Genomic DNA, 27,680 nt, shown 5'->3' with positions numbered 1-27,680 from the left:
TTGCTGAGGAGCTGAGGAATGTGAGGCATTGAGAACCCCTGAAGCTCTCTGAGCAATGGAATGACCACAGGGTTCTATATAAACAACCACTTTAGAAAAATAAGAAAATGTGGGCATTTAAAACCTTCATTTGGGGGGGTGCCTGGGTGGCTCAGATGGTTAAGTGTCTGCCTTCATCTCAAGTCATGATCCCAGGGTCCTGGGATTGAGTCCCGCATCGGGCTCCTGCTCAGTAGGGACCCTGTTTCTCTCCCTGCGTCTCTCATGAATGAATAAAATCTTAAAAAAAAAAAAAAAAAAAAAACCCTTTATTCGATTTTACCAACTTAACCAAATCACTTCATTATGTGTCTTCTGTCTCCTCATCTGTCACATAGAGACACTGACAACCAATTCCAGTTACTCTGAGGATTTACTCTGATCAATGGCAAAGTGCTTAGCATACTGCCTAGCAGAGTGTAAAAATAAGTGCTAGCTGTTATTTGGGAGGAAAGTGACAATACTGATGATGGTGATGCTAGGGGATTACTTGGAAAGGGCAAAACAAGACAGAAAGGCCAGTTGAAAGTCATGAGTGCCAGGTACCTGGGTGGCTCAGTTGGTTGGGCATCTGCCTTCAGCTCAGATCATGATCCCAGGGTCCTGGGATCGAGTCCTGCCTCGGGCTCCTGCTCAGCGGGTAGCCTGCTTCTCCCTGCTCCTGTCCTCTCACTATCTCTGTCTCACTCTCTCCAATAAATAAATTAAATCTTAAAAAAAAAGTCGTGAGTGCCTTAATTTAAGTAGACAGTGAGAATGGAAAGAAGAAATATTTATTCAATAAACATTTGAGGTCTTCTCCCAACAAAGCATATTGGTAGGGATCAGGGGGACACTAATGTTGCTAAGAAAAAAAGGACAGAAAGGTCGGTAATGTTCCATACAGAATTTTTTTTTTAGAAAGTGTTGATTCGTAGGAATAACGTCCTACCTTTCCATTTAGGCCTAAGGATGATGCCAGGGATCACTTGAGGCTCGTTCCCACTCCTCCCATTCCCATCCCCCAGTTCCATACAAAATGCCTATGGTATGACGGGGTGGTGGTAAATACATCTCCAAGAATATTCTAGGCCCTCAGGGAAACCAGAGTAACTGGCTAGCCCCGCCCACCTCAAGTTTCAGGCACCACTCCTCTCCCGCCACCTCCCCCGCCCACCCCAGGATATTGAGCTGTGAGCAGCAAGGACAATAAAGCTAAGAACAGGAGGTATGGGTCCCCAAGGGAGCTGCCTGCTGTTCAGGGAAGGACAGAACAAAGAGCTTGGGGCCCTTCCCTAACCTTAGGGATGCACTCAGGTTTCCAGGACCTCCCCAGCGGACCGGCTGGGGAGGGGGCTCAGGGAAGCTGATCGCTCAGCTAAAGAAAGCTTTCTCCCTGGTCACATTCACAACGCATCTCAAATATCCAGCTCGGTTCTATTAATTCCCCGTGAACGCAGCCAACTTGAGCTCGGACCTTCCAAACCACAGAAGAATTAAGCTACAGTGAGCGTCCATCTGGATCACTGCAGGGTACCAGAGTACTTGCACTGGGAAGGGGAACACGCTGGGGACAGATGGGTGAAGAAGTGGTTTGGGAGCTCTAACAGGGCTGCTCTGGATCCTGTGTCTTGCTCCAGGAGCACAACAACCAGCGTCCCCATGATTCACTTCTGTCTGGCCCACACAGCGTACCGCCTGCACTGCTGGCTGCCGAGATCGTACCGGCTCAGGCTGTAAGTGTCCCTCCCCAGCTTGCGATGACAAACAGCCCATTTCTTCCTGAGACAGTCTCAATGTTTAACTAATATTTATTTTCAATTTTTAAATCATTTTATAAAAAACTGAAGTATATTTGACATAGCAATTACTGACTTTAAATTTTAAAAACTGACATGTAAACATTAATGGAACATTTTGTAAACATTAAGCCAGTTTTTAAAATGTTAACATTTAAAAAAATAGTTCACTGTCTTTTCTTGTCATCTCATAAATGCTCAATATGATTAAATCTATGTTGGCTGACTGTTAAAATAATGGGATTGACTTAACAACTGATCAGAATTTATACCCCTGAAAAGATGCTATTCCTTCCAAAATAGTCACATTAAGCCTATAACTATATCTTAGTTATAACAATGTGCCATTGCCAGTCCAGGAGTATATTTTTAAATTTGTGTGTGTGTGTGTGTGTGTGTGTGTGTGTGTATGCTTTCAGTGGAGATAAATCTTTGTGTTTGGAGGGTAGATTTGATTTCTACAAATACCCTAAGGTCTTTCAGTGCTAAACCTGATTAGTAAAATAATCAAGGTAAATAATACAATTTACGGTGAAAAGAACTTATTAGTTATTGTGAAAAATTTGTTATATGCATGGAAACTATGTACACGTAATCTCAAAAGAATTTCAAAAATGAGCAGAAACAGCAGCCTTCATGTGGTTGTATAAGCTGTGGTTGGTGGGTTTACTGAGTCACGCTCACTGCGACCAGTCTGACCAGAGATAGAGCAAGCACAGCGAGATAGAGCAAGCACAGCACAGAGGCGTGGTTGGTTAGGACTCTTGGCCCTGGTTCACAGGTCTAGCATGGTTGCTTCTTGGTACTTGTCCTTGGACAAGACGTTTCACCATTCTGAGTCTTGGTTTCCTCACTAATAAAATGGGGAACCACAGTCCCTACCTCATAGCGTTTTGTGCATATTTTTAAAAAGATGTTATTTATTCATTTATTTGGGAGAGAAGAGAGAGTCTGAGCGTGGGGTCGGGGGGAACAGAGGGTGACGGAGAGAACCTCAAGCAGGCTCCCGGCTGAGCACGGAAGCTAACATGGGGCTTCATCTCGAGGCCCTGAGATCACGACCGGAGCCGAAACCAAGAGTTGGATGCCCAACCGAGCCACCCATGTGCTCTGGATTTTATGCTCATTAAATGAGAAAGTGAATAAAAATGTTTGACACATTTGTCTACGAATGGTGAGTATTAATTTTTACTATTATCTGTGGGTTGTCTTACAGCATTAACTGACAGTCAGTCATGGTAAAGGAACGAAGGTTAAAGGTTCCTAAGAGACCAAGGACACCTTGCTGGCTTGGTCAGTTAAGCATCTGCCTTCAGTTCAGGTCATGATCTTAGGGTCCTGGGATCGAGTCCTGCATCAGGCTCCCTGCTCAGCGGGGAGCCGGCCTCTCCCTCCCCCTGTGCTACTCCACCTGCTTATGCGCGCTGTCTCTCTCTGACAAATAAATAAATAAAATCTTAAAAAAAAAAAAAAAAAAAAGATTCCTGAGAGACCAGTATCAACAGCACCTGGTGCCCAGCAGGAGCTCAATGATCAGCAGCTATCGTTCGCAGGACCGTATGATTAGACATAATTTGCTCTAATGGGATGATCGCAAGTCATCTTTATTGTGTTTAAAACTTTACTTCCACGGTTTGACGTAACGTTATGAAACAGAACCTAAAATTTATTTTTTAACGTTTTATTTATTTGAAAGAGAGAGAGCACAAGCTGGGGGGAAAGTGTCTGTCTGAAGGCAGACACTTAGCTGACTGAGCCACCCAGATGCCTCCCAAATTCGGTTTCTTTAAGCCATTCTATCACTGAAGAAAAAATGTAAACTGTAACTCCATCTGTCCCATGCAGACAGGTGACCGTGTTCTTGTTTGGGACCACCGCTCTGGGCCTCCAGTTGTTTGTTCTGCTAAGGTAAGCTCTCTCACCAGCTAGCCCCATTACCTAGCAGCTCGGCGTGACTGTCTTACCTCTGGAGATGGCTGGGGTGTGCTCGGAGATTCCCGCTCTGTGTTTAACCACAGCCTGCCCCATTGTTTTTGCCACTATTGTCAATGGTAGTCACCTGCTTCACCTCTTTGAAAAGTCAAAAATCTCAATGCCAAAAGGATACCGGGGAATAGGGCAGGCTGAGTTGGACTTAACACAATTTCTTCTGGTACAACAGCCATTAAATGGGAGACAATGAAGGCACCAACGTTCCAAACCTTGGATGCCCTAGAGACCAGTCCTGACAGCCTCGCATGAGCTAACGTCTGCAGGGGTGAGGGTGACACAGGCATATGTGACCAGATTATGACTTGATACATTATTTTAGATTCTATGGAGGACGTTAGTCTTGGCAAAGAGTCAGCTAATAGTTGGACAAATGAAGCAAATGCCATTTGACACATTCAAAATAAAAAAATTGCAGCTCTAAAAATGTGGAAATCCTAAAACAATCTGAAAACCAAGAATCCACGTGACAAGAAAGAAAGGGAAACTGTGACACTCACTGTAATTAGTCTAATTTAAACTTGCCCACATCTGTCCTAGGAGTTTTGTGCGCAGTAAGGCCTATTTCCAGAAGGCCAGAATTTCCACAAGATATTTTTCTCACAAAAATACCCAGTTAACATGAATTTAAGAGATGGTAAGCATCATTTGTGCAGCGACTGTAAATATGAACAACTCTTCTTATCACTTGTAAGCTGGTTTTGAACTATTAACTTGCAGTTATGGTAAAGGAACCAAGGCTCTTTTTTTTTTTTTTTTTTTTTTTTTTTTTAAGATTTTATTTATTTATTTGACAGACAAACAAGTAGGCAGAGAGACAGGGGGAAGCTGGCTCCCTGCTGAGCAGAGAGCCCGATGCGGGGCTCGATCCCAGGACCCTGGGATCATGACCTGAGCCGAAGGCAGAGGCTTTAACCCAATGAGCCACCCAGGCACCCCAGGAACCAAGGTTCTTAAATGAGTTGCCTGGAGCCAAATGAACCTCAGGCCAGAATTAGGATAAGAATTCAATGGTTAGTGCCACCTGGTACTGTGCTTAGAGGGCAAATTTCTTCTAACAATTGATAAATTAATGTATGACCCAGTGTATTGATTTCAGGCCCACATCTTCCCGATACTGCAGGCAACCTCTCCTTACCAACCTGGTTGGCAACATCATCTTTACTTTCTTCACAATTGGTAAGTAGGCATTTATCAAGCACGTACTAAGTGCTTATTATTTACCAGACATTGCCAAAACAAAACTGGGTTAATACAGGACTTCCCACTCTTCTGAAGCTCAGACTGAAACTTAAGAAAAAATTCACATTTAAAATTCAGGTGAAAGGGACACCTGGGTGGCTCAGTTGGTTAAGCAGCTGCATTTGGCTCAGGTCATGATCCCAGGGTCCTGGGATCAAGTCCCACATCGGGCTCCTTGCTCGTCAGGGAGCCTGCTTCTCCCTCTGCCTCTGCCTGCCTCTCTGTCTGCCTGTGCTCACTCGCTCTCTCTCCCTCTGTCTCTGCAAATAAATAAATAAAATCTTTAAAAAATAAAAAATAAAATAAAATAAAATAAAATTCAGGTGAAGGAAATTTTTTATAAGTTCCTTAGTAACTGTTTTGGTTGTCCTAAAATTTAAGTATGAGGGGGCGCCTGGGTGGCTCAGTAGGTTGAGCCATTGCCTTCAGCTCAGGTCGTGATCTCAGGGTCCTGGGATTGAGCCCATCAGGCTCTCTGCTCAGCAGGGAGCCTGTTACCCCCCCGCCCCCCCGCCTACTTCTGATCTCTGTCAAATAAATAAATAAAATCTTCAAAAAAAAACCCTATTAAAAAAAAACAACTATGTCTAAGATTTCAAAAAATTTTTTTTTATAAGATTTTATTTGAGGGTGTCTGGGTGGCTCAGTGGGTTAAGCCGCTGCCTTCGGCTCAGGTCATGATCTCAGGGTCCTGGGATCGAGTCCCGCATCGGGCTCTCTGCTCAGCAGGGAGCCTGCTTCCCTCTCTCTCTCTGCCTGCCTCTCCATCTACTTGTGATTTCTGTCAAATAAATAAATAAAATCTTTAAAAAAAAAAAAAAAAAAAGATTTTATTTGACAGAAAGAAACAGCGAGAGCAGAGCCCAATGTGGGGCTAAATCCCAGGACCCTGAGATCATGACCTGAGCTGAAGGCAGAGGGTTAACCCACTGAGTCACCCATGTACCCCATGCACCCCTATGCCTGCCGGCCTCTCTGCCTACTTGTGATCTCTGTCAAATAAATAAATAAAATCTTAAAAAAAGGTTTTTTTAGCAGCGCCTGGCTGGCTCAGTTGGTGGAGCATGTAACTCTTGATCTTGGGGTTGTGAATTTGAGCCTGTGTTCAGTGTAGAGATTCTTAATAAAATAAAATCTTGAAAAAAAAGTTTAGGGGTTCCTAGATGGCTCTGATGGTTAAGCGTCCAATTCTTGATTTCAGCTCAGGTCGTGATCTCAGGGTCATGAGATTGAGCCCTCCATCTGCTTCTCTCTCTCTCCCTCTGGCCCTCTACCACTGCACACATTCTCTCTAAAATACATAAACAAAACTTAAAAAAAAAAATCTTAGATGGGGCGCCTGGGTGGCTCAGATGGTCAAGTGTCTGCCTTCGGCTCAGGTCATGATCTCCCGGTCCTGGGACTGAGTCCCACATCAGCATACCTACGCAGTGGGGAGTCTGCTGCTGCTTCTCCCTCCAGCTCTCCCCTCCACTTGTGATTACTTGCTCTCGTTCTCTATCTCAAATGAATAAAGAATAATTAAAATCTTTAAAAAAATTTTTTTTAAATCAGGGTACCTGCGTGGCTCAGTCGTTGAGCGGATGCCTTCGGCTCAGGTCATATTCCCAGGGTTCTGGGATCAAGCCCCACATCGGGCTCCCTGCTAAGCAGGAAGTCTGCTTCTCCCTCTCTCACTTTCCCCTGCTTGTGTTCCCTCTCACATGGTGTCTGTCTCTGTCAAATAAATAAAATCTTTAAAAATAAATAAATAAATGAAATAAAATCAAATAAGGGAATCGTGAAAAAAGTCAGTTGTTTTTCTGTCTCTGTCAAATAAATAAAATCTTTAAAAATAAATAAATACATGAAATAAAATAAGGGAATCGTGAAAAAAGGAGTCAGTTGTTTTTCTGTCTCTGTTAAATAAATAAAATCTTTTTTTTCCTTTTTAAAATTTTATTTTATTTTATTTATTTGACAGAGAGAGAGAGATCACAAGTAGGGAGAGAGGCAGGCAGAGAGAGAGGGGAAAGCAGGCTCCCCGCCGAGCAGAGAGCCCGATGCAGGACTCGATCCCAGGACCCTGAGATCATGACCCGAGCCGAAGGCAGAGGCTTAAACCCACTGCACCACCCAGGCGCCCCCAAATAAATAAAATCTTTAAAAATAAATAAAGAGGGGCGCCTGGGTGGCTCAGTGGGTTAAAGCCTCTGCCTTCGGCTCGGGTCATGATCTCAGGGTCTTGGGATCGAGTCCCGCATCGGGCTCTCTGCTCGGCGGGGAGCCTGCTTCCCTTCCTCTCTCTCTGCCTGCCTCTCTGCCTACTTGTGATCTCTGTCAAATAAATAAACAAAATCTTTAACAATAAATAAATAAATGAAATAAAATCAAATAAGGGAATCGTGAAAAAAGGAGTCAGCTGTTTTTCTTCTTAAAGATTTTATTTACTGGGCGCCTGGGTGGCTCAGTGGATTAAGCCGCTGCCTTCGGCTCAGGTCATGATCTCAGGGTCCTGGGATCGAGTCCCGCATCGGGCTCTCTGCTCAGTGGGGAGCCTGCTTCCTCCTCTCTCTGTCTGCCTCTCTGCCTACTTGTGATCTCTCTCTGTCAAATAAATAAATAAAATCTTTAAAAAAAAAAAAAAAAAAAAGATTTTATTTACTTGTTGACACAAAGAGAGAGAGCACACAAGCAGGGTGAGTGGCAGAGGGAGAGGGAGGAGAAGGCTCCCCACTGAGCAGGGAGCCCGATGTAGGGCTCAACACCAGGACGCTGGGATCATGACCTGAGCCGAAGGCAGACGTCCAACTGACTGAGCCACCCAGGCACCCCGCAGTCGGTGTTCTTTTCACCAGCAATGCCAATAATAAGAAAACAACCCATGTCAAAGGAAAACCTTAGCCTGGCAAGGTTTTGAGCATCTGTGTCCCCCGGGAGGGAAGCGAGGAAACATCCTCTGTTTGGTTTGCATTCAAGAATGGATTTCTGAGATAATCACAGCCAGTGAACAGACAGTTCTGCTCTCCTTCTAGGTTTCACTGTGCTGCTGACGCATATGGAACCAGTCCCGCAGGCACTGAAGAAGATGTTTGCTCTATTCGGTGTGGGATCCTTTGGGGAAGGAGCCTGTACCGTGGTGTTAACAGTTTTGTCAACTGACTGTGTGTGTTTTTATTTTTTTTCATTACTTTTCTTTTTAACATTTTGTTTACTTATTTGTCAGAGAGAGAACAGCAGGCAGAAGGGGAAGCAGGCTCCCCGCTGAGCAAGGAGCTCGATGCTGGACTTGATCCCAGGATGCTGGGATCATGAACTCAGCCACCCAGGCACCCTGTGTGTATTTTTAAATACTGAATTTCTCAAGGGCTCACCTTAATCTGAAAGCGTGTCTGTATATAATAAACCATCAGTCTTCAATATTTATTTTCTCCTCACACTAAAAATAGAGATATGTAGATACAAAATTCCTAATTAAACACATGTCACAGTTAAAACATATCATCAGGGGGTGCCTGTGTGGCTCGGTGGGTTAAAGCCTCTGCCTTCGGCTCAGGTTGTGATCCTGGGGTCCTGGGATTGAGACCCACATCGGGCTTTCTGCTCAGCGGGGAGCCTGCTTCCCTCTCTCTGCCTGCCTCTCTGCCTACTTGTGATCTCTGTCAAATAAATAAATAAAATCTTAAAAAATAAACAAACATATATCATCAGGGAAGTTTAAAAATTCCATGAAAGATTTTTCTTTCTGTGGATAAAATCTACTTTGCTAGACTAAAAAGAGAGAGGTGGAGGAAGAGAAAAGATAAGCCATCAACCAACAGCAGAAGTGCCGGCCTGTACGTGGCACGGAGAGCATCAAGCATCATCTCTTGCTAAGCTGGTGCCACTGTTTAAATCCTTTGGCAAAAAAGTTGTAAATATAGGTTCCAACCAAAGACAAGTTTTTCTCATAGTGCTTTTTCTTCTCGAATATAGGAAAAAACGACCCCTGAACTTTACTACTTGTCTGTGCTGCTGTCAGTGAGCAGCTTAGTTTCTGCAGGTAAGCAAACATCCCAAGTAGCCTCTCCTTGTCAAAGGCTTTGAGGAAGTCCCTGCTCAGCTAGAGCTGTCAGAGCGCAAGAGAAGCCTGGTTCCTCCTAAAGCAAGAGCTCCATGAAGCAAAGGAGTAAAAAGCCATCCTTTTCACAGGATTTCCAATCCATTTAATTAGATCCCGTGCTTCATCCCACAGTGCTTTTCTCCGGCCTGGCGCTAAGCTGGCTGGTTAGCGTGGCCTGCGCACCACCAGATGCTAAACCAATGGTCTGACGCTGGCACATGAGCCCTCCAGTCTCCTGCCTCACACAGATGGCTCGCTGTGGGCAAGCAGGAGCTCATCTCCTACCCTGCTACTCTCGAGTGAGATGGTCAGCTGACATCAGAGCTATGAAAACAGGAAGCACATCAAAACCAGTCATCTGAAAGAAAGTTGTCTTGAGGTATCGATTAGCACTGACAACAGAGAAAAAGGAACAGTTCAACCCAAATCACTGAACTGACAACACGACCAAATTCACCCCACATAAAGATACTCTATTAAATACTTTCAAGATCATGACATTGACTTTCTGAACCTCTGTTTTTGTTTTGTGAAACTATTACCGTCAGCTGGATGGATAAGCACTGAGAAGGAAGAAGTAAAATTAGATCTTAGTAATGAACAAAGGTTTAGGTTTAATTTTAGGAGGCTAAAGGGATTCAGATGGTGTATTCAAACAATTTGTTCTTTAAAAATGTAGTGGGAAATTTTAGAGTAAAAATAACCACAATCTCCTCTACACAGGTGACACAATCTTCTGCATCTTGACAGTCAAAGTTATCCAGAGAAAATAACTAAGTGACCCACATAATGTTTGTCTTCTTTTCCTGTGAGGTAGTTTAAGTAGGAGCTAGGTCATCACAGATGCTCTTAACGTTCTGAGGAAGTGAAGACAACTCTATTTCTTTTCTTTTCTTTTTTTTTTTTTTTAAGATTTTGTTTATTTATTTGTCAGACAGAGATCACAAGTAGGCAGAGAGGCAGGCAGAGAGAGAGGAGGAAGCAGGCTCTCTGCTGAGCAGAGCCCGATGCGGGGCTCGATCCCAGGACCCTGGGATCATGACCTGAGCTGAAGGCAGAGGCTTTAACCCACTGAGCCACCCAGGCGCCCTAACAACTCTATTTCTTGAGAAAAAGAACTATCTATTGGCAGGAAGGTCACATTCAATATACACATCTCCCAACACATCACCTGGGTGGCTCAGCCAGTTAAGTGTCGAACTCTTGGTTTTGGCGCAGGTCATGATCTCAGGGTCATAAGACGGAGTCCCGTGTCAGGCTCCCCACTCAGCACAGAGTCTGCTTGGATTTCTCTCTCCCTCTCTCTCTCTCTGCCCCTCCCTGCTGCATACTCCCTCTCTCAAGTAAATAAATCTTTTCAAATAAATTAATTAAAAAAAATTCTCCAGATTCTCTGAGAATTCCCTGGCTGGCTCAGTTCGTAGACCTTGAAACTCTTGATCTCCGGGTTGTGAGTTCAAGCCCCATATTGGGCACCAGAGCTTATGTTTAAAAATAAATTAGATAGGGGTGTCTGGGTGGCTCAGTGGGTTAAAGCCTCTGCTTTCGGCTCAGGTCATGATCCCAGGGTCCTAGAATCGAGCCTCACATCAGGCTCTCTGCTCTGCGGGGGGCCCGCTGCCCCCTCTCTCCCTCTGCCTACTTGTGATCTCTATCAAATAAATAAATATAATATAAATATTATATTTATTTATTTGACAGAAAGAGACACAGCAAGAGAGGGAACACAAGCAGGGGGAAGTGGGAGAGGGAGAAGCAGGCTCCCAGCTGAGCAGAGAGCCCAATGTGGGCCTCAATCCCGGACCCTGGGATTATGACCTGAGCCGAAGGCAGACGCTTAATGACTGAGCCACTCAGGCGCTCCTTATGATATTCCTTTTTTAAAAAAAGAAAAAAAAAAAGGCAGACACTAAAAAAAGATTTTATTTGAGAGAGAGCGAGAAAGTGCATACGCGCGGACAGACACACATACGCACATGGGCGCAGACAGATGCACATACACAAGAGTGGGGGTGAGGGGTAGGGCTTCCCTGACGTGGCTCTGCTGGATCCTAGGACCCTGAGAACATGACCTGAGACAAAGTCACATACTTAACTGAGGAAGCCACGCAAGCACCCCTTCCCCACTTTTTAAAAGTTTGTTTATTTTAGTAATCTCCACACTGAATGTGCGGCTCAAACTCACAACCTTGAGATCAAGAGACGATGTCTTTCTCACTGAGGCAGGCAGGCACCCATACCATCCCTTTTTCAAACAAACATAAGAAAACTAAAGTGGAAAGAGATTGACTAGCTTGCTCAAGATCTCATAGTTCGTGTAACTACCTTGACACTAAAATTCAGCTTCCCTACCTCGCTGGAGCAACCTGCGCTCTCTGGGCTCCCATTCCAAGTCCAAGTCTAAACGTCCTAAAATCCTCCAGCTGCTGAGTAGCATTGATCTGGTTTCCCAGTTACGACTCCCAACTCTGAAGTTATGCCCCCTGGTGCTCTCTCCAGTGTCTACTTACTTAACATGTTATTCCTATTTTCCCAGTTTCTCCTCTTCTCTCCCCACACACCTTCAGAGCCTGGGTCCTGTCTCTGTTTGACAACTGGAACCCAAACCAATTTCTCTTACTTCTGCACTAGGAATATTTTTCATGATCCATTAACTCTAAACAAGAACCCAAGGAGCACCCCCAGCAAAGCAGCGCTGAATTGGATCAAGTCACTGAGAAAGATCCGGCAAACAGAATGTGTGGATCCGGGGCACCGGGGTGGCTCAGTGGGTTAAAGCCTCTGCCTTCGGCTCTGGTCATGATCCCAGGGTCCTGGGATCGAGCCCCACATCGGGCTCTCTGCTCAGCGGGGAGCCTGCTTCCTCCTCTCTCTCACTGCCTGCCTCTCAGCCTACTTGTGATCTCTATCTGTCAAATAAATAAATAAAATCTTTAAAAAAAAAGAAAAAAAAAAAAAAAGAAAAAAAAAAAAAGAATGTGTGGATCCGGTAAGGCCTGTCCTCCACAGCTCCTGTGACTGCACACGCTAAACCAGCACACGCTAAACCAACACGAATGCCTGAACAGAACAACACATTATCCTCAGAATCAGGGGAAGGAGGGGCGTCTGGGTGGCTCCAACGACTGCGCGTCTGCCTTCAGCTCAGGTCATGATCCCAGGGTCCTGGGATCCAGCCGGCGGGCTCCCTGCTCAGCGGGGAGTCTGCTTCTCCCTCTGCCCCTCCCCCTGCTTGCACTCTCTGTCTCTCTCTCTCAAATAAATAAATAAATAAAATCTTCCTTTAAAATAATCAGGGGAAGCACACAATGAGCAAATGTCTATTTAGCAAGTTCTTCCATTGGTGAAACAAGTGTATTTTTTCCGTTGTGTCTGGCACTGACCCCATTTGTCACTGAGAGTCCTGCATTACTCAAAGCGACGCGACCACCTGGCCACACGTGTCCACACAGCATCCACACAGCAAAAATCGGAGACGATCCCGCTAACACAGCAGTCCGCTTACTTTCACACAGGAGAGGCTGCGACCCCGGGGGGCGTTCTGCAAGGTACCGCGACTAATCCAACGGTGACAACGGGTTTCTCCAAGTTGGGCTGCCGCAGCAGTCTCCCCTCCAAACTGTAACTCTGAAAACCAACGTTTTGGTAAGAAGTCCAAAGTCCTACAATGAGAAGGGGCAGAAGTCATTCTTTTTTTTTTTTTTCTTTTTTAAAGATTTTATTTATTTATTTGACAAAGAGATACACAGGGAGAGCAAGAACACAGGCAGGGGGAGTGGGACAGGGAGAAGCAGGCTCCCCGCCGAGCGGGGAGCCCGATGTGGGGGCTCGATCCCAGGACCCCAGGATCAGGACCTGAGCCCAAGGCAGACACTTAATGACTGAGCCACCCAGGCGCCCCCCCCCCCCTGCAGAAGTCCTTCTTCCTGGCGGACCCCCAGGGTAACTCTAGCTGGAAGTCTGTCTGGGGTGGCTGGCATCGAATTGGCCCGAAAGCCCACGTTCTCGGAAACCATTCTGCCGTCAACCCTGAGGTTGACCCGAGGGCTCGGGACTCAAGGAGCGGGGCCGGGAACAGCTGGGGAACCGGCGGCCGCCCCGCTTTAAAAGCGCTGCCCGGCCGACGGCCCGCAGGTCCTCGCGGGCCGTGAGCTCCCAGCGCTCCCAGGAAAGGGCACTTGGGTCTCCACGGATTTGGAAAGACGGATTTCCCAGGCGTGAGAAGTCTTTCCGAAAATGGAACACTTCCTCCTCCGCCCCTCCCCCCTCCGCCACGCTCAAGAAACTTCTAGAAAGGATTTTTTTTTTTTCCCCTCAAGGGGAATCACCTGTTCAGAGGGCAGAGGGGAAATTACCGAGGTTCCGGCTCCACAGAAAGTTGGGAAGAATAAAGGCGCGAGACTCCTGCCCCCAACTGGAATATGACCTCGCCTCGGGGACCGTTATATCCGCCCCTCCAAGACTCCACCATGTTGGACTCCCTCAAGTTCGCGACAGAGAGGCCTGCACGGACTCCCCTAGAGACTGGTTTCTCAGGGGTCTCAGCCAGGGGGCTTACCACGTCCTCAGGGCCGACCCGCCCTAAGTCCTCCCGGAGACGACCCGCCGCCCGGACGCCGGACAAGGGAACACCCGTGGCTGCACCCTCATTGGCTGCTGGGGGCCGGAAGTGCATGCATCCTCCGGAAGTGCTCCGACTGCGAGCGTCTGCCCGGCCAGGACCCTCAGGTAGGCGGGGCCCCTGACCCCGATCTCTGGGACCAAGGCTGTGGCGCAGGCCGAGGGGGGCCCCTGGGGGCCCAAGGGGGTTGTCCGGGTTCGGGTCTGGGAAGTCCGCAAGAGTTTCGGGGGCGGGGGTTCATGGCGACCTCTGGCGGCTGCCGGGGCCTAGTCGAGCGCGGCCGCCGCAGGACCCAGGTGCCGGAGCTCCAAGTTCCGCCATGGACACGGGGTTTGCGGTGGTGGCCGGAGCTGCTCGCTGTCGCGTCCCCCTGGTTCAGGTCCGTAGCTGCTCACGTCCAGCCGGGAAAACGTGTGCTCTCCGCCCTCCTCTTACCCGGGCTTCTGGCTTTGACAGCCGCGCTGTGGCCACGTGGAGGTGCAGGGTTTTCCTCGGGAGCCCCCGCAGCCTCGCTAGGGGACACCTCCGCAAGGATGCCCTGCCCGAGGCGCCCTCGAGAGAGGAAGCGGCGTCCGCCCCTCCCCGCCCCCCTCCGCCGTCCCCCGTGGTGTCTTCCTAGAAAGAGAAGGGTGCGCGTCGCCCGCGCGCTGCTCGGGGCGGGGGGCAGTTGCCCGGACTGCTGGAGGCGGGTCTCCGGAAAGTAAGTGAAACTCCTTGTTCCTGGCTCCCTGTTTCCCTGCCAGCTCCACCTCCAAGGGGTTTGCACTCTGAGCCTCTCGTGGTCCTGATGAACCACTTCGCGTTCCTCAAGTGTAGGACTCTCAGAGCTTCAGCGGCGGGCGGCTTCGGCACTTTGGGACCGGCCAGCAGTGTGCAGAGTTCGAAGTCCTGAGAGGCAAGGTGGGCAGGCAGGGAGCCCCTGATCCGCTCCAGGTGGCCGGTTTTGAGGGCTGTTGCGGCGGTTTCTGGGAAAGCTGCACCGCCTTTGTCGGAGACTAGGTGGTGCCAACGAGTTAATCTTCCTGGGATAAGTTTCAGATAACGGGCGGCACCAGGTTAAGGCTTTCAGAGGGCCCCCATCTTCCCCTGAAATTTATGTAAAATAGTTTCACCTCCCTAAAATATCTGGTGCCTTTATACCCTGTATCCGGTTACTGAGTATCTGTTCTTTTTTTAGGGCTGAGGATGCTAAAAGGAGACATCAGACTCCTCTGCCAGAGTTTATAGTCTGGGGGGGACAGACAGACCAGTAAACAATGTGCTGTAATGAAATCACGTATAAGTTAAGGCGGAAATAAGTGCTGAATGGAGAATAAGATGTGAAATGTCGTGGAAGAAGCAATCGGCTCTCATTATTCATATACTGCTTATTGATCCAGTACTTTACTCTCTGTCCAGCATTATGCTGGATGCTGATGTATAAAGAAGAAGTGGGGGCATCTGGGTGGCTCAGTCAGTTAAGCATCTTCCTTTGGCTCAGGTCATGATCCCGGGGTCCTGGGATCAAGCCCTGTGTGGCTCACTGCTCAGCAGGGAGCATATTTCTCCCTTTCCCTGACCCCCAGCTCCTGCGATCCCTCTAACTCAATAAATAAAACCTATAAAAAAAAAAAAAAAGTAAAACCCCTACTCAAAAATAATTTAGTGATTGGGAAGGAACCAAGAAAGGAAGCTGAGCCTTGAGATAGACCTTGAAGAATGGATTACCTTGGCTTGATAAGCAGAAAAAAAAATGGCTCAAAAGAGAAGGTAAAAATATGTGGCAAGTTTTGAAACAGCAAGTAGTGCTTGCTTCGGCAGCATATACACTAAAATTGAAACAGCAAGTACTTCAGTGTGGTTAGACTGTAGGAATTTGAGCCCGAAAAAATACTTTTTAGGTTTGGCTTTACTTTTACTGGAAAATTCAACAGCTATAAAATAAAGTTTAATTGTATCTTTCCCAGGAAGAATTATATATGAAGCATAGCTATAATAAATTATGTGCAATAAATTATACTTCTGGCTAACCTATTATACGTGAAATTACAATTCTGGCTATAATGTAGTTCATTTATATTTACATATCTTTAATCATTGTAGATAAACCAATTTTATTTTATTTTATTTTATTTTTTTAAGATTTTTATTTATTTGACAGAGCGAGACACAACGAGAGAGGGAGCACAAGCAGTGGAAGTGGGAGAGGGAGAAGCCGGCTTCCCACTGAGCAGGAAGCCCAGTGTGGGGCTCGATCCCAGAACCCTGGGATTATGACCTGAGCTGAAGACAGCCGCTTAACGCCTGAGCCACCCAGGCTCCCCAATAAGCCAATTTTAAAAGATACAGTAGTAAGAATAGATTTTCACTGGTTATATTCTATTTTGAGTGTAATGTAAGGAATCCCTGTCATTGAAGTTCACATACCAGATCATCTGCTAATGATGATAATAGGAATAATCATAGGAATAAATGATAATAGGAAAACTTTAAATGCTTTAATAAGTTACCCAAGGATTTAGGGTTTTTTGTTTGTTTGTTTTATTTTGGTTTGGTTTTTACAGTTTTTATTTAAGTAATCTCTACACCCAGCCTGGAGCTGGAACTCGTGATGCCAAGATCAAGAGCTGTGCGCTCCACTGACTGAGCCAGTAGGCGCCCCAGGATTTAGGTTTTAATGAATGTTTATATCTAATATTAAGCAAAATGTGTTTCCTGAAAGAAATGTAAGTTTAATTTTTATAAATGGAAAAACTTAAATGCTATGAATGTTAAGGTAAATGTGTACATTATCAACACATCGAAAGCAGTAACTTTCCTCTACACTAGCAATAATCAGAAATTTTTTTTTTTTAAAGACTTTATTTATTTATTTGACAGAGAGAGATCACAAGTAGGCAGAGAGGCAGGCAGAGAGAGAGAGAGAGGAGGAAACAGGCTCCCTGCTGAGCAGAGAGCCCGATGCGGGACTCGATCCCAGGACCCTGAGATCATGACCTGAGCCGAAGGCAGAGGCTTAACCCACTGAGCCACCCAGGCGCCCCAGAAATTTTTGTTTTTAAGTAAACTTGACGCCCAATGTGGGGCTGGAACTCACAACCCGAGATCAAGAGTCGCATGCTCCACCAACTGAGCTAGCAGGGTGACCCACAATAATCAGAAATTTTAATACCAAAAAGTGTTTTTGAGTATTAACTAAAAAATACAAAATGTCTTAGAATGCCAATATTTGGGGAGGGGGTTGGGGGTTTGGGTGAGCCTGGTGGTGGGTATTAAGGGGGGCACGTATTGCCTGGAGCACTAGTTGTGGCGCATAAGCAATGAATCTTGGAACATAACATTTATTTAAAAATAAAATTTAAAAAATAAAATGCTAAAACAAAGCAAAAAGAATAGCCAATATTCAAGGCCTTTGAAATAAAACAATACTTTTTAAATTAAAGGTCATGAAAGAAAGCTGAGATAAATGGAATGATATATTGCTTAATAGGAAGATTCAAATTACAAGGATATAGATCTTTTCATATTAGTTTTTAATTTTAATGTAATCCCTATCAGAATTTCCGTTGCATTTTTTTTTTAAGATTCTTTCTTTATTTATCTGACAGAGATCACAAGTAGGCAGAGAGGCAAGCAGAGAGAAAGGAGGAAGCAGGCTCCCTGCAGAGCAGAGAGCCCGTTGTGGGGCTCGATCCCAGGACCCTGGGATCATGACCTGAGCCGAAGGCAGAGGCTTAACCCACTGAGCCACCCAGGTGCCCCTTCCGTTGCATTTTTAAGGGGACTTGACAGGTTGAATCTTTAGTTCATCCAGAAGAGAAAATGCATAGGAATAGCCAAGAGTTAATGGAGGGAAAATTCTGCAGTAATAAAGGCAACTCCTTAGCAGTTACCAATGTACACCAGCTCGACTGCTAACAATTACAATAGCAAGGTATTGTCTTAGGACCAGAACATTGTCAGTGAAACCGACTTGACTGTTTCTATTGAATCTATATAAAAAGTAGCATAGGGGCACCCATGTTGACTCAGTTGGTGAAGCATCCAACTTTAATCTCAGCTCAGGTCTCGATACCGTGGTCGTTTGTTCAAGCCCAGCGTAAGGCCCCATGCTGGATGTGGAGCCTGCTTAAAACAAGCAATCAACCAATGAAAGTGGCATAAGTACTGACTAGTAAACGGAGTTGGGGTAACTGGCTCCCCATTTGAAAGAAAATAAAAGTTAGACTCCTATTTTACAGCATTAACAAAAGTTGCAAGTGGCTTAAGGAGCTGAATGTTAAAAAAGAAAAATTTATGTAACTCTTAGATACAGTATATATATATTTTTAAATCTTGAGATGGTTAGGGCTGCCTTCGTGGGACATAAAACTAGGAAGCCTTAAAGGAGAAAATAGATTTGGCCACTAAAATAATTTATTGTGGGGCACCTGCGTGGCTCAGTGGGTTAAGTGTCTGCCTTCAGCTCAGGTCGTGATACCAGGGTCCTGGGATGGAGCCCTGTATCAAGCTCTTTGCTCAGTGGGGAGCCTGCTTCTCCTCCCTCTGCCTGTGCTTTCTTACTCTCTTTCTCAAATAAAATATTTTTAAAAAATAATTTGTCATGACAAAAACAGTGAAATTTAAGAGACGAGATAATATTTGCAACGTAACTACAAAGGCTTTGTACTCCTATAAATCAGTAAGGGAAAGATAATCCAGTGGAATATGGGCAGATTTCCAAAGAAGAAATCATATCAAAAGTTGTTAATGTCCATAAGGTAAATGTAATGTAAGGTAAATATAAGACCAACCAGATAAGGCTAGGAGTTTTCTGAGTCCTGGAGAGTAATAGGTAAGAATAAAAAATGTTATAATAAAGCTTTTTGTAACAGAAAGTCACACCTTATCTATTTCTTTATAAAACTGTGTTTTCAGTTATCAGATTTGTTTAAAGTAAGATAGATTAATAGTGAAGACTTCTTTTTTTTTTTTTAAGATTTATTTATTTTTTAAGATTTATTTATTTATTTGAGAGAGAGCACAAGAACACAGGCCAGGGGAGCAGCAGGCTGAGGCAGAGGGAGAGGCAGAAGCAGGATCCCAGCTGAGCAAGGAGCCCAATAAGGGGCTCAATGCCAGGACCCTGGGATTGTAACCTGAGCTGAAGGCAGCTGCTTAACTTGCTAAGCCACCCAGATGCCCCACTAGTGAAGATTTCTGCTTAACTTGTCAAGTCAGTTAGGAAGCCTGCCATGCATTTTTGTGGGATGCTACTCGTGTATTAGTTAAACTTTTATATGTAAAATGAAATTCTCTTTGCACAACTGTCGCTCAGAAAGAGTATAGCCCATTTTAAATTGTACTGGTATGTTGAATCATTTCAAATAACCCAGTACACACCGTATGTGGGCTTATTGTTCTACTCAGAGATCGAAATGGCTTCCAGAGGAAAGACAGAGACAAGCAAATTAAAGCAGAATCTAGAAGAACAGTTGGATAGACTGATGCAGCAGTTGCAAGATCTGGAGGAGTGCAGGTAATCGTCTAACGAAACGCTGCTCTGCTGGCCGGTGCCTTTTTCTCGGCCAGGTGCCCGGCGGTGGGTGCAGGCCCATGTGTGATTTTGGTTTTCCCTGCCGTGTTCTTCACAGTGCTTTGAAGTAGAAATAGCAGCACCTACCTTGTCTCTCTTTAGTATTTAAAGTGGTCCTGCCTGGTATATACTTGACCTTCTAGTGTATTTTCAACCTTAACTGTTCAAAGGACCAAAACTGTTCATGGCCTTTTTCAACACCTTTGAGAGGTGGTTGGAGGTATTTCAAATGAAGAGGCCAAAACGATGCTTGGCCCAGAATAGGTGCTGAAGAAATGAGAGCTGCCATGATTTGTAGTAAATGTTTAATAAATGACTTGTTCACTTAGTGAATAAAAATAGCCTCTTGGCTAACTGAACATAATAAAAAAAAAAAATAGCCTCTTCCTCAGGTGACAGGTAATACATTGCTGTTGTATTTCATGATGCACAAAATTTTACCTGCCACTAAGGATGGGGGTAAAAATATCTGCTATTTTGTCAAGTACCTGTTGTTTGTCACGGACGTCTATAGTTCATGTAATGCTCATAGCAGCTCTATGAGGTAGGTACTGTATCATCGGTGGCTTATAGATCAAGAAACTGAGGCTTGGCTGTGTTAAATGTCTTGCCCAGGCTTACGCGTTGATTCATAGACGGCTTAAAAGGAAGTTATTATGTGGTTTGTTGAGTGTGCCTCGTTTTGGTAAAAGAAAAATGTTTAATTATCAAAGTAATCACATTGCAGGAAAACGCCCATATTACCAACATCTGAACCCATCTGTTATTAGCATTTTGTCCTTTCCTTTCAGCCTTGTCCCCGCAACGTATTTTTTGTAAATATATGTAGCTGAAGTCTTGGGGTACAAATATTAAGATTGCTTTTTTCACTTGGAACTCTATGCTTTTCTCTGTTATGTTCACTGCACTTCAGAGAGGAGCTCGATACAGACGAATATGAAGAAACCAAAAAGGAAACTCTGGAGCAGCTAAGTGAATTTAATGATTCCCTGAAGAAAATCATGTCTGGAAATATGACTCTGGTCGATGAGCTAAGTGGAATGCAGCTGGTAAGCATAATTTACTTACACTGGTGACACAGGTGATTTTCTCTCTTTTTTAGTAAGTATGTTTAAAATAGAAAAAAACTCTGGGGGTTTGACTTCTGAGCGCTGAATGTCTGTGTACAGGTAGAGCAGCATAAGCTTCCAGATCTTCATTTGGTTATGTATTTGGCTCCAGTGACATGCACAGAAATAGCAAAAGGAAACTAATTTTTTTTTTTAATTTAAATTTTAGGTAGTTAATGTACAGTGTGATGTTGGTTTCTGGAGAAGAATTCAGAATTCAGTGATTCATCACTTATGTATGTGCCCTGCTTAACACCCCTCCCCCGTCTAGCTCATCCGCCGCCCACCTCCCTCCCATTTATCATTTATCAAAGATAAATGATTCTTTATCATTAGGAATCTCTTCTGGCTCATTTGCCTCTTTCCTTTTTTCCCCCTTCCCATATGTTCCTCTGTTTTGTTTCTTAAATTCCATATATGAGTGAGATCCTGTGGTATTTGTCTTTCTCTGACTGACTTATTTCATTTAGCATAATATACTCTACCTCCATCCACATTGTTACAAATTTTAAGATTTCATTCTTTTTGATGACTAATATTCTGTTATATTTATATATATATATATATACACACACACACAAACATTATATATGTGTGTATGTGTATATACACACACACCCCTTTTTTCCATTCATCAGTTGTTGGATATTTGGGCTCTCTCCATAGTCTGACTATTGTTGCTAATAATGCTGCTGTAAACATCGGGGTGCATGTATCTCTTGAAATCTTTATTTTTGTGTCCTTTGGGTAAATACCTAGTAGTGCAATTGCCGGACTGTATTGTAGTTCTATTTTTAATATTTTGAGGAACCTCCATACTGTTCTGTCGAGTGGCTGCACCAGTTTGAATTCCCACCAACAGTACAAGAGAGTTCCCCTTTCTCCACATCCTCGCCAATATCTGCTGTTTCTTGTGTTGTTAATTTTAGCCATTCTGGGGCTCCTGGGTGGTTCAGTCATTAGTTCTCTGCCTCTGCCTTCGGCTCAGGTCATGATCCTGGGGTCCTGGGACTGAGCCCCTTGTCAGGCTCCCTGCTAAGCAGAGAGCCTACTTCTCCCTCTCCCACTCCTCCTGCTTGTGTTCCCTCTCCCTCTCTCTTGCTTTCTGTTAAATAAATAAATAAAATCTTAAAAAAAAAATCTAGCCATTCTGACAGGTGTGAGATGGTATCTCATCATGGTTTTGATTTTATTTCCCTGATGATGAGTAATGGTGAGCATCCTTTCATGTGTCTGTTAGCCATCTAGGTGTCTTCTTTGAAATAGTGTCCATTCATGTCTTCTGCCCATTTCTTAACTGGGTTACATGTCTTTTTGGGTGTTGAATTTGTTAAGTTCCTCATAGATTTTGGATCCTAACCCTAATCGGATACATCGTTTGCAAATACCTTCTTCCATTCTGCAGGCTGCCTTTTGGTTTTATTGACTGTTTCCTTTGCTGTGCAGCTTTTTAGTTCATTTTTGCTTTTGTGGAAACTAAAATTATAACAGTATTTGATGAACAAGGAAGACTATTTGTAATTGAGGATTCATCAATCAATTATTGTAATATTTAATTCATTGGACTATTTTGTTCAGTTTTTACCTTTCTGTATTCTAGGCTATCCAGGCAGCTATCAGCCAGGCCTTTAAAACCCCAGAGGTCATCAGGTTATTTGCAAAGAAACAACCAGGTCAGCTTCGGACAAGGTTAGCAGAGGTAAAGTTTCTTCAATTTGATTTAATTGCTGGGTGTATGTGTTTTCTCAGCTCCAGAATTTCATTATGTTATTCTGAAATTTAAAAATCAGTCAGTTGAGAATGTGTAACACCACCACCAGTAAACCCTAATGTGTACGCTATGGAAGTGGGGGATTATGATGTGTCAGCATAGGTTCAGCTGTTGTAACAATGAGCCACTCTGGTGGGGCATGTTCATGATGGGGAGGCTATGCATGAGCAGAGGTGAGGGGTATATGGGAAATCTTTGTACCTTTCACACAATTTACTGTGAACCTAAAACTGTTCTGAAAAAATAGTCTGTTAGAAAAAATTGATTGGTGATTTTTTTTTTTAAAAGATTTTATTTATTTATTTGAAAGAGAGAGAAGAAGCAGGGGGAGAGAGGGGGAGAAGCAGACTCCCCACTGAGCAGGGAGCCTGATGCAGGGTTCAATCCCAGGACCCTGGGATCATGACCTGAGCCCAAGACAGATGCCTAATGGACTGAGACACCCACGTGCCCCCGGATTTTTTTTAATATTTATTTATTTTAGAGAGAGAGAATGTGGGAAGGGGGAGAGGGAGAGAGAAACATTAGCAGACTCCTCCCTGAGCTTGGAGCCCAGCGCAGGGCTTGATCTCACACTCCTGAGATCATGACCTGAGCCGAAACCAAGAGTCAGGCCTTTAACTGACTTTGCCATGGAGGGGCCTCTAATCAGTTGATTTTAGAACCACAACGCATAGTTTTCTGACAGAATTAGTCTTTATAGCAATTATTATTGGTGTTGAATATGGAGGTTTAAACAGCATATGACAGTTAAAAGTGCTACTAACTGCTTCTACTTGGACCCCACCTTTAAGGTTTTACCATGCACTTGGAGCCCTGAATTGAAATTCTAGCAAGAATCCATTAGCGATATTGCTCTCTGTGTACATGGCCTTTGTTATCTAAGAATTTCAAACATCTCTATAAACCTGGTACTTGAGAAAGTCTGTATATAAACTTGAATATAATTAAGACATTAACAAGTTGTTTGCAACCACTGGTGGTAATTCAGTAGCGTAGTGGTTAGAGCACAAACATAGGTCAGACTGGCAGGATTGGTGTTGCTGCTCTACTGTGAAGGTAGGTGACCTTGGGAAGTTATTATTATTATTTTTAAAGACTTTAGGGGCGCCTAAAGGGTGGCTCAGTTGTTAAGCGTCTGCCTTTGGCTCAGGTCATGATCCCAGGGACCTGGGATGGAATCCCACGTCAGGCTCCCCACTCAGAGAAAGCCTGCCTCTCCCTCTCCCACCCCCCCTGCTTGTGTTCCTTCTCTCGCTGTGTCTCTCTCTGTCAAACAAAGAAATAAAATATAAAATATTTTATATTTTATATATATTATATTTATATTTATATATGTTTATATTATAAATAAATAAATAATATTTTATTTATTTATTTGACAGAGACAGCAAGAGAGGGAATAAGAGCAGGGGGAGGGGGAGAGGGAGGACAGGCTTCCCGCTGAGCAGGGAGCCAGATGCAGGGCTCCCTCCCCACCTAAAATTAGTAAATCTTTAAAACTTAAAAAAAAAAAGAAGTAGTAGTAGTAATTCTGGGGGCACCTGGCTGACTTGGTCAGAAGAGCATGCAACTCTTGATCTCAGGGTTGTGCGTTCGAGCCCCATATTGGGTTGGGGGATTACTTTAACAACAACAAAAAAGTAGCAGTAGTAGATCTGAAAAGTTGGATTTTATGGGCAGAATGTTTTTAACTTAAGTACCATGTACTTTGCATCCGTCCTTTTCAGATGGACAGAGATCTCATGGTAGGGAAGCTGGACAGAGGCCTGTACACGCAACAGAAAGTGGAGATACTTACAGCTCTCAGGAAACTTGGCGAGAAGGTACCTGTATTTAATTTAATATTAAATTAAAAGGTATAAAGTATCTGGTACAGAACTTCTTGATCTGTGATCCAGTTTTTGGTTCTGAGACATTCCTAACTGTGTTTCTTAGAACCACTTGTTAACATTTGAATCCACTTCCATGGGCTTAGTTTTGTTTTGTTTTGTTTTGTTTAGCTGACTGCAGATGATGAGGCCTTCCTGTCAGCAAATGCAGGTGCTATACTCAGCCAGTTTGAGAAAGTCTCCACAGACCTTGGTGAGTACCCTTGTAGTTGTGCAAGCCGAGCATGTGTTACTGCCCCAGGTCACTGGATACCATGGGAGAGATAACAGGATGGCCTTTTCTTGAGTTAAAAGGTAAAACCAGGGGCGCCTGGGTGGCTGAGTGGGTTAAGCCGCTGCCTTCGGCTCAGGTCATGATCTCAGGGTCCTGGGATGGAGTCCCGCATTGGGCTCCCTGCTCAGCGGGGAGCCTGCTTCCTTCTCTCTCTCTCTGCCTGCCTCTCTGTCTACTGTAATCTCTCTCTGTCAAATAAATAAATAAAATCTTTAAAAAAAAAAAAAAGTAAAGTAAACTCAAAATTTATATATTCCATTTTGCATTTAAATCTAGAATGAGGATCTGTAGGCAGTAAATCACCCCATGTATATCAGATGTTTGTTCAGGGGAAAGAAACTGGGAATTGGCACTGGGAAGGTTGGAGGCAATGCTCTGATAATACAAGCTAATTTCATTTCCTGTTTCAGTATCTATGGGAGAGATTTTCCCCTTGGTACCTGGAATTATAAATGCATATGAAATAACCTTTTGTTTATCATGTGTCTTTCTCCTTAGGCTCCGGAGACAAAGTTCTTGCATTGGCAAGTTTCGAAGTTGAAAAAACAAAGAAATGACATGGTGTGGAGCCTTGGGACATTGATCACATTCTTGCTGTAAATGGCAGTTGTCTTCTAGGGGTTTTGAATCATTGCAAAGAAATCAAGAGATTCTTGAAATGCACTGATAAGCTAAGAAAAGGTGACAGGAAAACATACTTGTGGCTTCTGGTTATACCCTTCATCATTGTGCTTTGTGTAGGGCCACCTGCCTCAGTCATCCCAGACTTGTTGGGATGAGGGACCCGTTGGACCTTATTCATTATGTCTTATGTGTTTTTTTAGAGAGAACAGAAAACAGTTTCTCTGCCTGTTTTTATTAAGCTTCCTTGTTTTTAAGTGCTGACAGTAAATGAAAAGATGTGAACTAAGGATTATTTTTGCTCATAATTTATCCCCACTTATTGGAGTGAATAGTGTACCAACATCAGTCGACCTCATGTGTGTTCATAGAATTTGAGTTCTGAGCGATCTTAGAAATCCTTTTCATTTGATAAACGAGAAAGCTGAGGCTCAGAAAGAGCAAGTTGACTTGCTTCAAGTCTCATCCAAAACAGAGCTGGTGATAAGACTTGGGTGTTCTGACTCTCAGTTTTGTGTCCATTGAGTTTTATTTCTGTATTTTGTGCTGTTTTTAAAAACGAATTAACACATATTTGGGCAAGTCTGTGTTTATGAAAAATTCAATGTCTCAACAGAAAGTTGTCACTAAGGGACCTTTCCCCAGCCTGTGAGGCCTCCTTATGAATGGGGCCCATTGTATCTCTGAGTTTTGAGCTTGGAACAATGGGAGCCCTGTTGAGAGTCTCCTGGAGTAACTTAACCTCCTGCCGGTGTTTCACCAGGGAAGCAATTGAGAGCGGCAGCTGGAGGCCCTCCGTGTGTGTGTGACCTCTTTGCTGAAACCCAGAAGGTGGTGACTGCAAACTATTACTTACTCTTGAGTTTGTGGAGAAACACAAACTAAGTTACGAGGAAAAGCATACTCTTGAGTTTATGTTTCTCTGCATGCTCAAATACGGAGATCTCCCATGCATGTGTACGGAGATCTCCCATGCGTGTGTACGGAGATCTCCCATGCGTGTGTACGGAGATCTCCCATGCGTGTGTACAGAGATCTCCCATGCGTGTGTACGGAGATCTCCCATGCGTGTGTACGGAGATCTCCCATGCATGTGTATGTGAGCCTAGAGTCTAGCCTCTGGCCACTTTATATTTTTTCATGTATTTCTCAGTTTTCTTTTTCTTTGCACTTTATACAAATTTAAAACATTTTTAAAGCTTCTTGTATACTCTAAACTCTACTAGGTGCTCTGCCAACTGGACAAATTAGGGACCTCAGCTTCATTAATGCCTTATTTGGAACTTTTAATGGGTAACTTTTTATATATGGGTTTAGGCCAGTCAAAAACTCATTGAAATTGTGACAAACCAAGAAGAAGCAAATGACCTGCTATTCATCTAGACATTATGGTCAGTCATCATTTCATTATTATTCGGCATTTGTTTGTTTGTTTTATTAAGTAATCACTACACCCAATGTGGAGCTTGAACTCATGGGCTGGAGATCAAGAGTCACACACTCCACTGACTGAGCCTTCCAGGCACCCCTATTCTACAATTTTTTTTTTCAATCAAGGTGACATTCACATAACGTAAAATTCATCATTTTAAAGTGTACAATTCAGGGTGTTTAATACAGTCACAATGTTGTGCAACTATCACCATCTCATTCCAAAACATTTCACCACCCCAAAACCATCTGAGTAGTCTTCATTTCTGCCCTCCTCTTTATCCTAGCCCTCCAGCAACCACTAATCTGCTTTCTGTCTCTGTCACTGGGTTTACCTATTCTGGGTATTTCGTAGCAAGGGCATCCTACAGTATGGGACCTTTTGTGTCTGGCTTCTTTCACTTAGTGTCGTACTTTCAAGGTTAATCTAAGTTGTAGCACATACAGCACTTCATACCTTTTAATGGCTGACAATACTTCCTTGCATGGATACCACACTGTGCTTATCCATTAATCTCTTGAACTTTTTGGCTATTGCAGATAGTACTGCTGTGAACATTTGTGTAACTCTGTTTAAATACCTGTTTTCAGCTCTTTCGGGTATATACCTAGGAATGGAATTGCTGTCTGTATGTGTATTTGGGGGGATTTCTTTTTGTTTTTTTAAGCCATAACATGATTCCCCCTTTCCCTCCAGTAGTAGGATAAGGAAAATTAGGAATATTTGGTGTTTGAAAAGGGCCAAGATGAATCCGGAGTCCTTAATTTTGGTTTCTCTTACACTTTCTCTAAGACTAACATCAGTGAAATGTTTTATCATTAATCACATTAGTGTATTCATTTTGTAAGTAATGACTAGTCCTCAACTTAAAATTAATCTTCCTTTAAAATTTGCAAAGTTAAAAAAAAGTCGCCAAATGTGCAGTGCCTCGCAAGACACTGCCCTTCCTGGCCACACGACGTTTGGTAGGTCACTGAATCCTGTCCTTCCTGGCCACGTGACGTTTGGTAGGTCACTGAATCTTGCCGAGCCTCATTTTCCTCTTCTGTTCCATGGGGATGAGTGGGTAGGACCTACGTACCACATAGGATTACTGTGGATTCCCCCTCTTCCTTCATGCAGAAAAAAGTTTTGCATTGGAGCTAATCTACTGTTTAACAGTTCTTTCAAGGGCCATATGATACATTTTGTTCCACAAATTTAGTATAATTCAGAAAAATAAAATGAATAATTTGAAAATTCTGTATAATTATAGTTATTAAATGATTTGCAAACCA

At 43.9% G+C, this 27,680-nt stretch overlaps 2 protein-coding genes across 5 annotated transcripts in view; one reads left to right on the top strand and one right to left on the bottom strand.

Annotated features, from left to right (window-relative positions):
- Positions 1 to 13,805, bottom strand: part of NMNAT1 (nicotinamide nucleotide adenylyltransferase 1) — a 24,442-nt gene extending 10,637 nt beyond the window's left edge. The window contains exons 1-2 of one of the 3 annotated variants that reach the window (XM_059135335.1): positions 13,688 to 13,805; positions 12,635 to 12,791 (exon numbers count right to left, since the gene is read on the bottom strand). The gene's annotated coding sequence lies outside the window, so the exon portion shown is untranslated. Of the gene's footprint in view, positions 1 to 12,634; positions 12,792 to 13,457; positions 13,608 to 13,687 lie in introns of those variants that run through there. The other 2 variants (XM_059135336.1, XM_059135337.1) reach the window with 2 other exon arrangements.
- LZIC (leucine zipper and CTNNBIP1 domain containing) lies at positions 13,551 to 27,680 on the top strand. Of its 2 annotated transcripts, none has more exons than XM_059135332.1 (7): positions 13,551 to 13,857; positions 19,139 to 19,247; positions 20,218 to 20,353; positions 22,014 to 22,112; positions 23,915 to 24,010; positions 24,188 to 24,269; positions 24,849 to 27,680. In XM_059135332.1, exons 1-7 carry the CDS (start codon positions 13,551 to 13,553, stop codon positions 24,905 to 24,907), a joined length of 888 nt encoding a protein of 295 aa, XP_058991315.1. In that variant the 3' UTR covers positions 24,908 to 27,680. The 2 variants fall into 2 exon arrangements, with proteins under 2 accessions (XP_058991315.1, XP_058991316.1); XM_059135333.1 differs by lacking the exon at positions 13,551 to 13,857 and adding an exon at positions 14,494 to 14,592.

The sequence above is a fragment of the Mustela lutreola genome, chromosome 10, assembly GCF_030435805.1.
Source record: "Mustela lutreola isolate mMusLut2 chromosome 10, mMusLut2.pri, whole genome shotgun sequence".
Classification (NCBI taxonomy): domain Eukaryota; kingdom Metazoa; phylum Chordata; class Mammalia; order Carnivora; family Mustelidae; genus Mustela; species Mustela lutreola.
The sequence above is the reverse complement of the archived record's forward strand: the minus strand, read 5'-3'. Positions and strand labels throughout refer to the sequence as shown.